The sequence below is a fragment of the Xiphias gladius genome, chromosome 5, assembly GCF_016859285.1.
Source record: "Xiphias gladius isolate SHS-SW01 ecotype Sanya breed wild chromosome 5, ASM1685928v1, whole genome shotgun sequence".
Classification (NCBI taxonomy): Eukaryota; Metazoa; Chordata; class Actinopteri; order Istiophoriformes; family Xiphiidae; genus Xiphias; species Xiphias gladius.
Genome location: NC_053404.1, coordinates 2917743 through 2934075, shown reverse-complemented (window position 1 = coordinate 2934075; position 16333 = coordinate 2917743). Strand labels below are relative to the sequence as shown.

Here is a 16333-nt window from a genome sequence, read left to right as displayed (position 1 = left end):
TGAAAAGAAAATATGACTGTCAGCACGTACTGCGTCAGAAGGTTGCAGATTTTTTACAGGGCTCATTTGAGAAGGAAGCTAATGGGCTCTCACCTGTGTGATCCATGTTAGGTCCAGTGTTGAGGGTAGGGGTCCCACTGGACTGGATCTGCCACCTAGATCCAGTGTCTTCAGATGTCCAGCTGCAGAAGGACGGGTCATTGGCCCACCCGAAGTCGCAGGCAAACCACAGAAAAGCTGTAAATGTATTACAGAAAGGTGAAGATCAGGTATCAGAGGAGATCGAATTTCATCCTCCTCCTTATTACAAAAGGAGAACTAGCCAAGAACTCTGGGCTTTACCCAAACAATGACTTGAGGGCATGTCGTGATTTGACTGCAGACTACACTTCGGGGCTTCCTCTGTTTATCCTGGCTAACTACAAGCACTAGAGGGCAGCCAAGATCTGCGGGACATAAGCTTAGAGTCCCTCAGCTGGGGGACATAAAAACAGCTGCAGTAACTCAGGATCGAGAAACAGACTGGCATAGAAGGCAAGGTACGACTCTGACACGAGAAAGAGAGCGAACTGTCAGCACAGAGCTCATGTAGACCTTATAGCTTTGTTCTTAGTTAATGATCTCTTCTACTGAATGTAACAGGCAACATAAAAAAAAAGGTATGAAGGGACATTAAGAACAGACACAGCACAGAGACAGGCACAGAGGAAGAGGAAGATGAGGGCTGGACATGGTGTCCAGTCGAGAAAGCAACTTTCATAGCAACCCGCAGAGAGCTCAGGATTTTAATGAGAGCAGGGACTTGAGGTTTGAAGACAACTATGGTAATAGTGCCAGGGCCCCATTCCAACAATGCAATCCCCCATGGACACACGGCGTGCTGAAGGAGTCTCTGCGGAGGCAAGAAAATGTGTGGGAGCTTGGGCTTTCGTGCTTTTCAAACAGGATAAAGAAAGACTTCCAAGGACCACAAGGGAGTGAGGTGTTTGGGATGTTAGCCACTGCCTTAAATTCCAGCAAAAGATGCCTTCAGAGATACAATAAGGTTGCTCTCCAAATGACAGAACATATGAGCCAATATTCCCTTTAATAATGGGAAGGTTCTAACTAGCTACTGCAGGCAATGACTCTATTTACCCATTAAACACAAAGGATAGAATTCTCATGTTGAGCCTCATTTCAGATGCCAAGCCACTTTTTTTCATTGAGAAATCCCTCTCCCAATTAAAATGGCGTGGCATTTTTTTTTTTGTTCCATTCTTGGGAGGCCTTGACTGAGGCTACCAACCAGCTCTGAATAAGATGAGCAGCCACATGACTCACTTGATCATTTGTAGAAAAGAAAAAGGGATTTTTTCTTGCCAAACGCCAAAAGTATCTACATCCTCTGAAATTAGGGTGCACAGCACGCACAGACCCACTCAGACATGGAGACACACGAACACACTTAAAGTAGAACTGATAAACACGTATGGTTTGAGACTCTTGAAATGAAAAGTCAGACAGATAAGTGTTTATCCGCAGACACTTGGTTATGTTCATATACACACAAATATGCGTACACACACCTGCACCTCAGCTCTAATCTATTATCGTAGCCGGTGTCCCAGCAGACTTCAGACAGACCACAGAACCAGCAGATAGGGGGGCTGGGTGGAGCCTATGGCCCATTAGCCAAGGTCAGACTGGGGCACAGCCTCTCAGCTGGCTGCTGCCTCATCAACCTGCTATAGGAGACAGCGCTATGTGTGTGTGTCCGTGCACGTGGCCCCAAAGCACACGTAATTTCCTGTGGCCATTTGCATTGCGCTGTTTTCCTGTTTTGTGTTGTAGTGTGTGTGTGTGTGTGTGTTTCGTGCGAGTCAGTGTCGGCCCAGTGATTAGTGATTATGCTGAGAAGGCAGCAGCAGAGCCCCAGTGCTAATCATCAGCTAGCCCTGCATCACACAACCTCCCTAACCCTGTCAGCAGGAGCTTCTCAGGGCCATATCATCAGCTTTAATAACAGACACACATCAGAGGAGAGAGGCTGCCTTGAGCTGGCAATCATAAACTAAGGAATGCTTTTTGATAAATCTATGGAAATTAATTTAAAAAAAAACCTTGAGCAATTTAATATTCACTCATATATTTCAGCATTCTGGCATGTAATATTTAAAGGCGTTATGTTCAGTGCTTAGCGAGATGTGGAATCGCTGATGTGGAAGAAAAAATATACAAATTTTCTGCTCACCAGGGATGGTATCCACTTCAGCAGTAGTGGTCTCTGGCACCGTGGTACCACCTGTCACAACAAATCAGCATAGTTAGCCTTGCCTGGCATAGAGAAAGTTTCTTTTCATTTAACTGCACCCATGCACTAAGTGTATCCATGCTAACTAAATTTAGCTAATCAGCACATGCCTTGTCTTGCCCTCATTCTTACGAGTGCCCTCCCTTGGTATATCTACCATGAAGCACTTAGGTAATACTTTCAAAACACGTGACTGAGGCGGTGCCACGCTCATCATATGAGACTGCTGGTTAATGGGGAGTGCAGGCAGCAGTGCTGGCTCAGAGACTTACTGGGTTAGTGGGAAATTAGGCCAAGAGGAGTAAGTGGAAAAGAAGGGGCAGGAGGAGAAGGCAGGACAGAGATGAAAGAAAAGAGAGGCAGATCTGCTGTTGGTAGGTTTAGGAGCAGCTCTGTGCAGATGTGCACATTTGATGATCTCTAGCGCAAGTGTGATAATGCTCTCCTGTGAGTTGGGAGAGGTGGGCGTAAGGGGGGACAGACTTAAGAGGGAGGTGGGAACTACAGGTGAAGCTAATTAGAGCTGTATACATGCCAGTGCACATGTGAGCGCATGCACGTGTGCTAGCGAATGTGTACAGGAGATGGCAGAACAGCTGGGAAAGCGGAAGTGACATTGCATCGAGGGGAGCAGGTCGAGTGTGGGCCATAACAGAAGGAAGGGCAGTGGGGGTGTCGCAGTCTCATGAGGGCGATGTTAGCACCTTTCGCATCGTAGTCATCACCTGTGCCGCTGTGACAGCTAGCCTGGTCGTCGTCGCACTCGTCCGACGGAGTAGTGCTTGGGACTAGCGTGGTAGGCGGGAGTGTAGGAGCTGTAAAGAGGAAGAAGAGAGACAGCAGACAGCCTAGATTAGATGCCAAGGTAGCCGCTGGAGGGGGTGAGCTTAATGGCTTTGTGATTTCGTTCCCATTGAAAAATTAGAAGCAAAAAAACATTATTCCTACATTTATCCTTATTGTTGGGAGGAGGTAAGGTAATGCGCACCATTGGCTATTGCATAACAATACATTCCAATGTTTTGTCCAATCACCGCTGATCATGTTCTTATCACAAATGCCACACTGAGATTTAGAGGGAAAACGCTGCAGGGTTTGAAACGACATTACATTCATTTGGCAGATGCTTATGTCCGAAGCAGCATATAATAAAAGTATTCAAACATGATGGGTTACAAGTGCTGGATGGGTTACAAGTGTGATCAGTGCTAGAGTAAAAATAGAACGAGATGTGAGGAGTGCTGGCATCGGGTGCAGGTCTAGCCTGAAAAGGTGGTTTTTCAGCTGGCTTTATAGTTCGAATGAAAATTGAAAAAAAAAAAAAAAAAAATCTAAGAAAGTGGAAATATCTCTACATAATCTCAGCATGCTCTGCCCACAGTTACACACCGGGTTTCCATCTAGGTCTGAGCTATTAGCATCCCTCCTTTTATAAAGCTGAGGAGGTGTGGTTGTATAAATAAAACTGAAAATAAGGCATGGTACTGGGCTGAAACTCAAAGATGCAGAAACAGGCCTTGGGATTGACTATAGGCAGGGCCCCTGGATGCCATAGTGGCCTATCATTACGGCTCTGTTACGCTTGGATGTGGGCAAGGCCCTAGATCGGTGCCACACTCCGCTGTCACACAGTCGTCCTGCGGTCTGTGTGTGTGTGTGTGTGTGTGTGTGTGTGTATTTGTGTGTGTTTAGACTGACCGAGTAATGAACGGGCTTCCCCAGTGCAGGGGGAGGAAAACGGAAAAGCAGAGAGGTGGGGAGAGAGAGAGAGGCATACACAGATAGGGGCAAACTGCCTGAAAAATGTTTTTGTGTGGTATCTGGGTTTGTGAGATTGCGTATGTGTGTGCATGTGGGTGAGCCGATACTCTTGGTCTCTCCCTGTGCCAGATGAAATATGAGGCAGATCAACCCCTGTCAGATTCGGGGTGGGGAAGGTCAGGGATGGGGTCACCATTGCGTCAGGGGAGCCTCTCACAGAAATGAGGATTTAGCCCTCCTACTATGGCTTCTTAAACACACACACACACACTTCTCCTACACACTAGTAAAAGCACCTGTGTGGGTACGTGATTGCATATAGATGCCTGTAACCACACGTTTGGCAAGGTGATTGCGGTTGCTCTGTGTGTGTATGTCTGTGTGAATTTGTGTGTGTTTGGTATTAACACTGAAAACAAGCATTATCATCTGACTAAAGCTCCCGGTGGGAGTCCATGAGGCTTACAACGGAAGGGGCCTCCCTGAAATCCAATATGTAAATCCACTTAGGGCTAGTGCGCTACACATTCTTGTATCTCTGAGCTGTTTCTGCGCTACATCAGCTTTGAGAGACACAGATAAAGAGCTAGAAAAAATAGGGGTAATTTTAAAGATAGCAAAGTGTGCGCGGCCCTTTGAAAGGAAAAAGACACGCGTGGGTTGGGAAGAGTGCGATGGGGTCAGGCTGCAATAATCCTACAGGGTTTTCATTTGATCCCCTCCAGAAGTGGCTAGCTATGGGGGCAGCTTTGATGAAACAGAGAGACAAGACAACCGTCCCTTGTAGGGATAAAGAGCAGGGGCCGGACAGCTGTGGGCTCAACACAGGGAGCCCTCTCAAACATCTTTAAATAACCCGGACTGTGGCTAAGGTAAGACGCGCAAGCTACTTAAAGCTATGTCATTAGGTAGGATGATAGATGGCTCACCTGTGTGTGTGTCACGACATGTCAGATGTGGAAACATGTTCACGCTGTCTGTGCATGAATGTACTGAGCCTAGCTGTGCCTGGTGAAGTCATCATAGATATTATTCTGACTAGAAATGTAAAGACGTAATCAGCAAGGGTAGTAATGTCACCGCCACGAGCAAAATCGTTCTTACTGTGCTGTAAAAGTGTTACAAAAGCTAGAAATGTCATCAGAATGGGAAAACAAATTTTGCTCTGGGTGGTAACTTTACCACCATAAGTAGAAACATCATTTCTGCTGATAGAGAAATCAGTACTACAGGTAGAAATGGCACCACCATAGATAGAAATGCTGCTAATACTTGTCATCTTTGCATATCTTGCACCAAAACTAAAGTGACAATTTAAGATAGAACACAGAGAATGCAATAGGTTTAAATATATATCCTAGGGGTCCAGTTTACCTTCAATCTCACAGCCCAGGAGCTCGAGTCGCAAGCCCATGCCAGCAGGAGTCGCCCTCTCTGGGTAAATTCTGATGAAACGGGTCAACAGGGACTCCACCGTCCTCAGCTCAGGAGTGTCGTAGTTGCTATTCCCTTCAAATATCTGGCAGGGAAAGGAAGAGGAGGTCAAAGGACAGAGACAGAGAGGAAAGACTGGGTGAAAAAAGATATAAAGCACAATATTGCTGATAACGTCACTGCTTGAGTGCCTGGGTATTCGACTGATACAGCTCTCAATACGCAGATATCTCGAGGCAGACTTATTCCTGCCTTCTGAAAACTAGAATTGGGGTGGCATGTGCTGGGTAGGTGGAAAGATGACGGGAAAGAACAGAGGATGACCAGCAGATTGCTCTCATCTTGCTGACATTTAAAGCACAGCTTGGGCAACTGACGCAGGGGATCAGCGGCAGACAGCAGGGCACACGCTTCTGTCAAAGACCACTTTCAGCTCCTTCAACTCTGCCTCAGATCATCTGCAAGCGAAGAAATAAATGAGGAAAAAGAGGAGGATGTGGGCTGTGAGAGAAGCAAGCGAAGGACGAGATGGAAGTGGATTAATGGCCGTGATCACATGAATGGGCCTGGTGCGCCTTAGATGCTGGGGGAGAGAGGTGGCTAACTAGGACAGGGGGGGATATGGATCCTCCTCACTCCCTTCATAAATCAACCATCAGCCCATCTGGATCAGATTTATGCCCTGTCAGGGACGCTTGTAATTGGGGACAGGCTGTTATAGCTCTTCTTGGGGGTATGTGCGTGCTTGTGTACTGTATGTGCTCATATTTACATTTTCTCTGTGTGTAAGGTGTGCATGCATTGAGCAAAGTGTGTGACACTGGCAGATAAATCTCGGGTCACTTCTCTATGTTTCGCGTTCTTTCCTCCCTTGCTTTCGTCTTTCCTCTCCTGTTTTCCCTTGACTCTCTTCCCTTCTTCTTCCTCTCTGGAGAAGTTTTGCTATCCACTGAAAGGTTTGACGGTGTGTGTCGTGCAGAATACAAAGCAGGAAGAAAGAGCTGGTAAAGGACCGTGAGAGACATGAGATGCTTATCCTAATGTGATTCAAAGCACTGCTGAAATTGACTCGGAATGACTGCTGCATGACTCACAACTGCCAGGCACAACAATCTAGTGAAAATTGACTAAATGCACCATAATCGGAATTGATGTTATGATGTATGTGAGAGACATTTTTAGAAGAACGTAATCAAATCATTTTCCACAAGTCAGAAGGGAAAAACTATCCTTTGGTTTGTGCCAGAAATCAAAACATCGAGCCCATTCCCTTGAAAGAACTTTGAATACACATAAGAAATGATTGAGGATTCTTTGGTCAGGGTTATGCCTCTGATTTTGGTTGCAGAACTGAACACATATCCCAGTGATTTTAGACATCTTTAAGCCTTGTACAAGAATATTGTAGCACATGATCAAGAAAAGACAGACAAAGAAAAAATTCTCACCTTTGGCTTGTTGCCATTGGTGTCCACCACCATCCTCCAGTCAGAGCCATTGTTGCTGTAGCCGAGGCGGAACTTCTTCATGAAGACCTTATTCTCACGGTGCTTCCCTCCCTGGATGATTAACCCCTTTACAAGCTTCTCCTCACCAAGATCCACTTGCAACCATTCGTTGGTGAAGGGCTGGGGCTGTGGCAGCAGGGTCCACCCTGTCCTGCTCGTCAGCAGGCGAGCGTTCTCCGGTACCCAGCTCCGGTCCGTGTGGGAGGACGCAGTGATCTGGTTGTCAGTGATCAAGCCTGACACCATGCCCAGCATGCCCGAGCATGGGTACTCTGAAAGACAAAAGGGAAAGACAAAAGGGGCTCAGGTTTTTTGATACAAACTAATTAAAATCTACGGAGATAGGCAACAAATTAATAGATCTCTTTCCAAAGCCTTGAAGTTCAACATAATTTACCATTCTACAAGTCTAGTTTGGTAAGTTTGAGGTTCATATAGCGGCAACAGGGACAGTGAAAGTCAAAGTAAGGAGGATGATTCCCTAAACTCTTTGTGATGTTACTGTGATCTCTTCCTCTATTCTCTTTTTCTTTCTCCCTCTGTCTGCAGATCTCATGCATACTAATTCCTCTGCCTGAAGTGGTTATCTCCAGGCAGCCAATTAAAACCCTCCTCCTTGGTTGGTGCTTCCACCTCCTGCATTCTGGGGGCACTTTTTCTTTTCATCTCCCTCTGCCATCCCCTCCTCCCTCTATAGACTCACATATACTCTCAAAGAGCAACACATTCCCTTCTGCTCCGAAGCTGTCAGCATCTGTGGTACTGTGTCTTTTAGCACCTCGCTGTTTCCTGTCCACATTTTATTCTCTTATCTGATCTTATCCTATCTTAAATCTCTATAGGTTTTAGCTTCCTTAGATCCATCTCCCATTTGTTTCCTAAGAGAGATGGCTGTTTTCCTGTTTTTCCTCATCCTTTCTTCTTTGTGACATCCCTTTGTTTAAAGAGCTGAACAGGGTAACAACCTGTTGTTAGAGGTTGGAACCATTTGCATGCTTAAACCGAATTTCGTTTAAGTTTCCTCGTTTTCGGATTCGCACTACAGAAAAGGTGGGGATACCTCGTGCCATGCTTGCCAAGTTGTTGATCCTATCTAATGAAATGTTATCAGCCAGGACTGCAACCCAACACCCTGATAAAGATTTCCCATTAGCAAAGTACCAAGTTTTTGTGTTTAAGCCACCATCCCTTTTGCATTTCGGTTTTCATAAAGTAAAATATGTATTTTAATGTGAGACGAGGGACTGCAAGACTGCTTTAAAGAAGGGAGACACTATGATATTCGAAGTTTCAGTTGTATGGTTGTACCTGTATTATTTTTATGTAGCGGCGTTCTTTATGAAAATGACCACGATGACCAAAGAGATGAATCCAATCAAACGATACATATTTAACAAATAATCATGTAACATTTCATAGCACGAGCAGTTTTTTGAGAATTCTGCGTAGTTTTAGGTCCCATGGGTGTAACAGTGAGTGGTTAAATGGTGATGGTACAATTTTACCTTAGCTTTAGCGTCAATAAATATTTCGCACTTCTGAAAAACCTCAAGGAGTAAAATATACTGACAATATCTTTCTGCCCTGCACAGTTTTTTTTGAAGTCGAGCTGAATACACTGGAGTTTACAAAAGTATCTTCGTGTTGTAATTACCACCGGAGGTCTGACACTTAGCGGCTCGTATTAGGGCTAAATCTTCCTTCTATCCTCTCCTAAATTTCCTCCAACACTCAATCCCAATATACTGAGTTAGGGACCCGCTGAGTAAGGGACCTGTGGTAAGCAATAAAATGTTTACTATCCGGCTCCCACGGAGGAATAAATCTAGGCATTATTACCTCTTCTGTGTCCGTATGAGACAAAGTGTGCACTGTACCGCTGCAGGACTCAATAGTGTAGCAGCATCTGGGAAAAGTGGGCGAAGATTTGGAGAACAAGGCTTCATTCAGACTTGTCTTTCTGTCTCCGGGTATCTAAAACAGCTCCTATGCGGACCTGAGGGACCGTCTGGTCCTGCATTCTAGGGATCAAGGAACAAACGCTGGCTGTGCAGAAGCCTCTCAACTGTTTTCAGGGATTTTCTCCTGCTTTCTTCCGTTTTTGGCCAAGATCTGTTCGGGAGTGATCACAGGAGCCAGCCTCTGGCAGAGCAAACCTAAGGCACTAAACACTGACCATATTTGAAGTGGGAGGATATGAGAGAAAGGTACATGTGTGTGATTGAGAGAGAGTGTGTGTGTGTGTGTGTGTGTGTGTGTGTGTGTGTGTGCTTGGAGTCTGATCTGGGTTTAGGCACTTTTGTCAACTCCCCAGGTCATCTGGAGCTGTTAGTCAACCTCAGCTGCGATCACAGAAGCTTCCGACATGGCATGCACGCAATGACACACCCAGAGGGACAAATACATGTGTGTTTTTTTGGACAGTAAGTGTGGACATACTAATCCGTGGCCATGCGGGCCACATTTAGGGTTTGGGTGGAGCATCAGTGGTTCATGACATATTTAAACCGCCTGGCATATTTACAAACAACAGGGCGGTGGATCTTTTTTATTAATGTGTAGCTGTTTGTATCAGCAGGGGCACGCGACCATGATGATTTAGGGAAAAACACATTGCAACATTCTGGCGTTGAACTCCACCCCTCCTCTGATGCCTGGGTCATGGTCTTGTCATCTAAAGGATGCACTCAGAATTTTTTTATACAGCTCCACAACCCTTTTTCATTAAAATTCTGGTATTAGGGATTCATAACCCAAGTTAGAGCGGAGTGAGTCAACGGGTTTATGCAGCCCTCAAGAGCCTCGCAGTTTCTCTCTCTCCCACTGTGCTGCTACCATGCACTGGAGCTGGCAGTGTCTTCAGAGCACCCAGGGGTGCTGACGTCATCATGGAGGCCCTGTGGTGATCTGATCCTGTGATGTGTTTACGCTCTGCGCAGCGGTCTGGTTGTGTGCCTAAAACACACGCCCCAGCTGCAACCCTGCTGTACTCACAGTGCCCTCCCCTACTACTCGAACAGATACACATAGAGTATGTAATGCATAACTACATAGCTTCATACACGCACAGAACTCAAACCGACTTCACATATGACATCACTTGGCTGACTACATCTAATCCAGACCCTAACTTTAATCCAAGGCTTAATCCTGGACAAAGAACATTTACAAAAATGGCTACTTTTGGTGTTTTCTGTCCTTCTAAGATATACTGATTATCCGAGTACAAAAGAACAAAACACACATGCAAGCACTAATTAACATTCAATACACAAGCACAAAAACCCATAGAGATGCAGACAGATGTGCTAAGACCATATGAAAGTAAACCACACACAGACACACACCACTCATTAACATCGACAAAAAAAAAAAAAAAAAAAGCAAAGATGAGAAGAACTTTGCCAAAATCAAAGCTCTGTAAGCAAAAGACAGACTGTGGTTAAAGATGAGGCTGAGACTAGATCAGCAGGAGGGAGGGGCCCACATAGAGCCCACCCAGCTCCAGCACTCTCTGCCTGCCAGCTGTTGGCTCCATTTATATTGAATGAGGTACATCTAAACATGGGGTAGCATAAATAGGTAATCCTCCTTCATGTGCCACTGCTCTATTATGCAGCAGCTTGCTTTAGCCTTAGAGGAGGACTCTCAACAAAATAGAGCTTCATCTTACACCTGGCAGAAGTGAGGTGTCTGTGCGACTGGGGCCAGGATGGGAAATACCAACTATGTTGCAAGTAGAGGAAAGATAAAGCAACACTGAGACATGTGAACAAATCATAAATGGAGTCAGTGGCATCATCTGATTATTGCATTTGAAACTGTTCCGTATTTAATCTGAATATCATCAGTATTCTCTTGAGTTTGTTTTCCATGGCAGCTGTAAGCAATGAGATGTGTGTGTATGTACGCATGTGGATTGAGCAGGAATGTCAGCAATACTAACCTGATATCTTACATCCATACACCTCGAAGCGCAGGGCGATGCCTGTTTCCCAGGTAACGGGACGGATCCGGACGAAGCGCGTCAGCGTGGGTTTGGGCAGCATCGTCTTGGCAACGTCTGTTGGGTTGGTGTTGCCTTGAAAAACCTGTGATAGAGGTAAAGAAAAGAAGCTAATTATTGACAGAACAGGTTGAGTTGAGATGCAGGGTGGAAATTTGTTCGAGACCTTGGCCGCATTGAATCGAGAAACAGAGAAGCCAGGCAGGGAAAGATTCACATTAATTTTAAACCAATTAGATTAATAGCTTGAGCTGAGTGATCATCATTTGTCTGCATTCACTCAAGGAACTGACACAAGAACTAGGATTAGAAATCTAAATGGTACATTCGGACACTATATGACTATACTGGTGCCATACTATGTAACAAAACCTTTCTATATGAGACAAATATCACATAAACAGGTTTAAAAGTGGGTTTTGCTGACTGACAAATAGTTTCCCTGTCACTCCTGAAATTTCACTAGCACTTCCTCTTCCACTATATGTAGCATCACAAACACACCAAGGCCTGTGACTGTGAAACCTGAGGCAGTTGAGTGTAACATCGACAAGACCCGATTGGCTGAAGATGCCCTTTCTCTGTCATCTAGTTCCAGAACTGGTGAAGGTTTTACTGCATTGTCTTGTTTAAAGGTCAGAGATGTCACCGTTCTCCCCTGGGGGTGGTTGACAGTTTACTAGACCAATACGAAGAGGCCGGCCACCCAGCAGAGCAACTCCCCAGAGTCCATCTCAGTTCATTCTGGGTAATTGAATCAAACCGGTGACCATACGACCTTGTGACCACCCTGACGGAGCAGCTGAGGGGCAGAGAGGTATCCAGCTGAGTGGAGCGGGATGGACGGACAGATAAAAAAGATAGCGGTTCAGCTGACCCATTAGTGCCATACAGCTTGCCTATCCCTCTGTAAGCCCGTCCCCACTTTGGGATCCTGCAACAAAGTCATCCACTCCTAAATGTCACGCCGAGTCTCCTCTCCAGTCACTAACTGTAAAGTGGCTTTTTTCAGAGCTGTGCTGCGATGCCAAACTGCAGGCTCAGCATGTAGCAAATGGTGCCCCTCCGCACAAAAGCACTTTAGAGTCCGGAAAAACGTAGGCCGGGCTTACCATGGCACCTTTAAGCCACCACTTTACAGAAGGGACTGTGTACTTTGGAGACACCATAAAAGAATCAGGCCCAGGGGCCTGTGTACACATCAGCGCAAACATGCTTGTTTGGATGCTGTGTTGCTGTTGAGAACTTTTTTGTTCCACTTGCGGCCTTGCACTCTTTCACTCAAAAGTGCCTTGTGGTATTTACTTGTCACACAACATGAGGACTGTCAGACACACATATGGCTCTCTGACCCTCTGGACACCCACAGTGGAGGTTGTGTTTACCTCCAGATGGACAAAACCTGGTCTGTTTGACAGGCTGATCAGCAATCGATGGTTATAGCCTGTTAAGCTCCAGTCAAGCATGCCATCCCTCCCGTACTTCCTCCTCTTTCCCCTCCTAGACGCACCTCTACCAGCTGCTCAAACACGACAGCCTCTCCTGTTTCTCCCTATCCCAATCCCCTTCAACTCTTATTTGTCAACTCGTTTGCTTCTTTTTCGTCAAGTTGACGGGAGCCTGACATAAAACGGTGGCTACATTCTTTACACAATCCTCCCTGTAACCACTGCATTGCTGTATTAGCACCGCAGTCCCGTCCTGTACATACTATTCATTTACACAGATGGTGGGAATGTAACCATCGTGAGCAAAGTGTATAATTGCATGTTGGGAGACAGAGACTTAAGTGCATATAACTGGGTATTCCCCCTTTTGTTGAGTTTCAAAGCAACAGACCACAATTCAAGTAAGCTGGCTGCTTCACTGAGATGGGAAATTCCAAGTGCAGTCAATGTGCAGGGGTAGTTTTTAGGATACAGTCACTGGTCAGGCAGACACAAAAATAAACTATTTTGATTATATAGTCAGGACCAATAGTGTCATATAGAGCAAGTGGCTGTAAAAGTATCTAGAAAAGCTACAGTATCAGAACCTCACGTGTCCAAATAATTTAGCTTTCTTCACTGCTAAGTCATTTAGCCTAATAACTTAGAGCCTAGAGATGTTGTTACTAGACCATTGGCTGAAATGAGGCTTGTATTACACAAAGGCTGAGGAGTAGAGTCTCCTACCTTTTGTTTGGAGCCTTCTTTCAAAGTGATCCAGTCCTCTCCATTGGAGCTGACGTCCACCTTGTAGGACTTGACAAAGTAAATCCTCTGGGTCTCCTGGGAGATGGCGCCCTGGGTACCGATGGCTGAGACAAACCGCAAGAACCCGAGATCCACCTGTGGGGGGTGAAGAAGAAGACACAACTGAGCAAAAGCTGCTTAAAATGACTTTGCATATCCTATTTTGTGAGGATATTCCATTGTAGCTGTAAGAAAGCCAAGATTTGTGTTTAAAAGGATGCTGACTAACTGGAGCAGATACAGTTGAAATATAATGCTCTTTTCCTGTTTAAATGCATGGATGATAATTTTAGAAAAGGCTTTCAGTGCACCATCTGCATTAATAGAGCACTGACAAACTGGAGAGTTAAAAATATAACCCCACCATTAGAATCACCTCTGGCCATAGTTTCATCAGCTCCTACCTAAATTTAATAAACAGCAATGAAATGATATTCACATTAATGAAAGAGACGCAGGATGACAACTTAATTTCCTGAGATGGGAGACAAGAGCTTATTGGATAAAAGTGAATGTTGAATAGAACGGGTTCTGCAATCACATTATCAAAATCGGCCAGGAGGAAAGAGAGATACAGACTGAATATCAAATATTGTGCTTTTTAAATATGCAGGGCTTTATAAAGTAATCATGAACTGCAGTGCATTACTGTAGGGCTTTTATATTTTCACAAGGAGATAGCCGGAGGCAGTGGGGTCAGAGAGGCACATGAGTGAGTGTCTGGGTGTACGTCTGTTCTGTAGTTGCATGTATATATTTTGGTGTGTGTGTGTGTGCGTGTGTGCGTGTGTGCATGCGTGCGTGCGTGTCGCGCTGCATTCAGAGCTGATACTGGGCAGAGAAAGTTACTGGTTTGCATCGGACCTGGTAAAGCAGCGCAGTGTCTGCCAACCATCTTGCCTGTTGATGACCATGACCATCACTGCCGAGAAAGAGCAAAAGCACAAACACACATGCTCTTTTTGATGTTACCCTGGCTTCTGTTGCTGTGGCGAGGACAGCCTTCAAACTGGCTTTTGATCATGTTAAAGCTGCTGTCTGTTGCTTGTCTAGCTTCTCCGTGACTTTAAGGGCCTGACTAGGGCGTGGAGGAGAGGTCAGTTGTTGCTAGTTCTGGGACAGACATGCAATTTTTCAGCAACCAGCAATAACAAATTGGCTCCCTCTGACCTCTGTGGAGAATACTTAACCCCACAATACCATCCCTTCATCCATAACTAAGGAAAAGAGTGGGTGTGATGCGAAAGTGAAAGGCTTTCAAAGAGTTCTAACACCTCAGTGTATTAAGCAGTGCGCATTATTTTAACAAGCTTTAACACGTCTCTGACAGGCTGAGCTGCCGCTAACGAGGAGTAATGGTGTTGCATGCAGATGCCACTGAGACATGGCAGTGATGCAGGAAGCCGGGGCGTTGGTGGAACGGGTGGCCAAGATCATGATAACAGACGAGTCCTTTGATGTTGACGTGAGATGGGCTCGGTCTCTGATGGATGCCGACCAGAGTCTTGAGTAGATTACTGAATTGAGTCAGAAGAGACGGTCGGTATGTGCGCGTGCAAGGATGCGTAAGAAAGAGAAACAACAGTGGAGTTCTTTATGTGAGAGTGAGCAGACAGACAGAGCGCCTTGCACATATTTGGGGAAAATCAAAGCCAGGGTGAGCCGCCGCCAAAAATCTCAATTCAGTTACAGCATATTAAAACCATACAGTGAGAGCCAGCTAACTTTGTCTGCCAACCTTATATACAGTCTAGTACCACACGTAATTTCTTGGCGCAAAGAACAGGAAAGGAACATCTGCATGCCACAGAACACTGGTCATTCCTGCTCCTTAAATTCACTTGCAGAAGTAAAAAGACATAAACAGATGGGAGCAATAGATGAGGTTCCTCCATGCTATTCTCTCACTGTCTCCTGGCTACTCAAAGGATTTGGATGGATGGAGACTAACAAAGAAAGCAGTCTCATATAAACACAGAATACTTTTGTTCCTGTCTACAGGCTCAATGGGCTTATACTGTAAGTCCCAGATTTCTTTTGGGCCCACAAATAGAGACAAAATCAAATCCCGTCAGATCCAGAAGGTTCCCATTTAATAACGCAGGAGCTGAATTCCTCTCTGCTGGGTAAATGGCTACATGCGCCAGCACCGGATGGGGAAAGCACAGCGGATGGCAGCGAGGCCTGCGCTTGAATGCATTAGCCCAGGCAGGTCTTTAACATCTGCTTTCAAATAGCCAGTCTGACTCTTTTCCAATCTGAACCAATGGCAAAGTGGCTTACTAAAAACGCTTACCTAAAAAAAGGTCTAATAGGAAAACTTGGCACTTGGATGTTTTCCCTGAAAGGATCTCATTAGATGTTATGGAGAAGAGGAGCCTCTGGGAATGAAATGAGTGGCGGGGTTAATTGGGAACACTCACGGGTGCTCAGACTCAAATAATCTCAGGGCACGAGTGTGCTGAAATACAGTATGGCTGATTTGAATATGGTTGGACTGATATATGAATCAATATTCTGGGCCAAAGTTCTCTTTTTATAAATTAATGTTTTCATTTGAAGACCAGTAACTTTCTTAGGTGTCCCCCGGAATTAATGGGTGGGGCAAACAGCGCAATTTTGAAGAGCTGAAAACTGTAACATACTGTGATCACTTTATGTTTCCGTTGTTTTAAGGTCCCACAAAAACCAAAGAGATGCTGAAGGAAAACTGAACTATTGTGATTTTTTAAAGGTTTTGGCAGAAAAGCTCAAATCATATGCAGCTTGAGACCAGAAGTAGCATCAGGGTCACCTGTGACAAGAGGAGTGGGAGGGATGGAAAGAGGAAAGATGAAAAGCTACCCAGAAAGAAGAAAAAAAGTGAAGAGGAGAAGGTTGCTGACAGCGATGCCTTGGAAGATGTGAAGGACAGAATTATAGGGTCTCCTGTGCACAGACTAGATCAATTTCACAGACACAGCCTGATAACAAGGCCTGAGTAATGAGCAAAGCATGATTTATTAATGGCTGCTTGTTAGAGGCAGAGGAACGAGGCCGATGCTGTGCTAACAGACTGGGGTTACATGGTCACGGATAGAAGACGGGCTGCCAGGGT

The 16333-nt window shown here is 45.3% G+C and overlaps 1 protein-coding gene across 3 annotated transcripts in view; it reads right to left on the bottom strand.

The window, feature by feature from the left end:
* nrp1a (neuropilin 1a) overlaps positions 1-16333 on the bottom strand; it is a 58704-nt gene that overhangs the window by 2435 nt on the left and 39936 nt on the right. Inside the window, exons 8-14 of one of the 3 annotated variants that reach the window (XM_040126917.1) lie at positions 13177-13332; positions 10943-11087; positions 6937-7268; positions 5429-5573; positions 2998-3108; positions 2234-2284; positions 94-237 (exon numbers count right to left, since the gene is read on the bottom strand). In XM_040126917.1, coding sequence (XP_039982851.1) covers positions 94-237; positions 2234-2284; positions 2998-3108; positions 5429-5573; positions 6937-7268; positions 10943-11087; positions 13177-13332 — 1084 coding nt within the window. The remainder of the gene's footprint in view (positions 1-93; positions 238-2233; positions 2285-2997; positions 3109-5428; positions 5574-6936; positions 7269-10942; positions 11088-13176; positions 13333-16333) is intronic. The other 2 variants (XM_040126918.1, XM_040126919.1) reach the window with 2 other exon arrangements.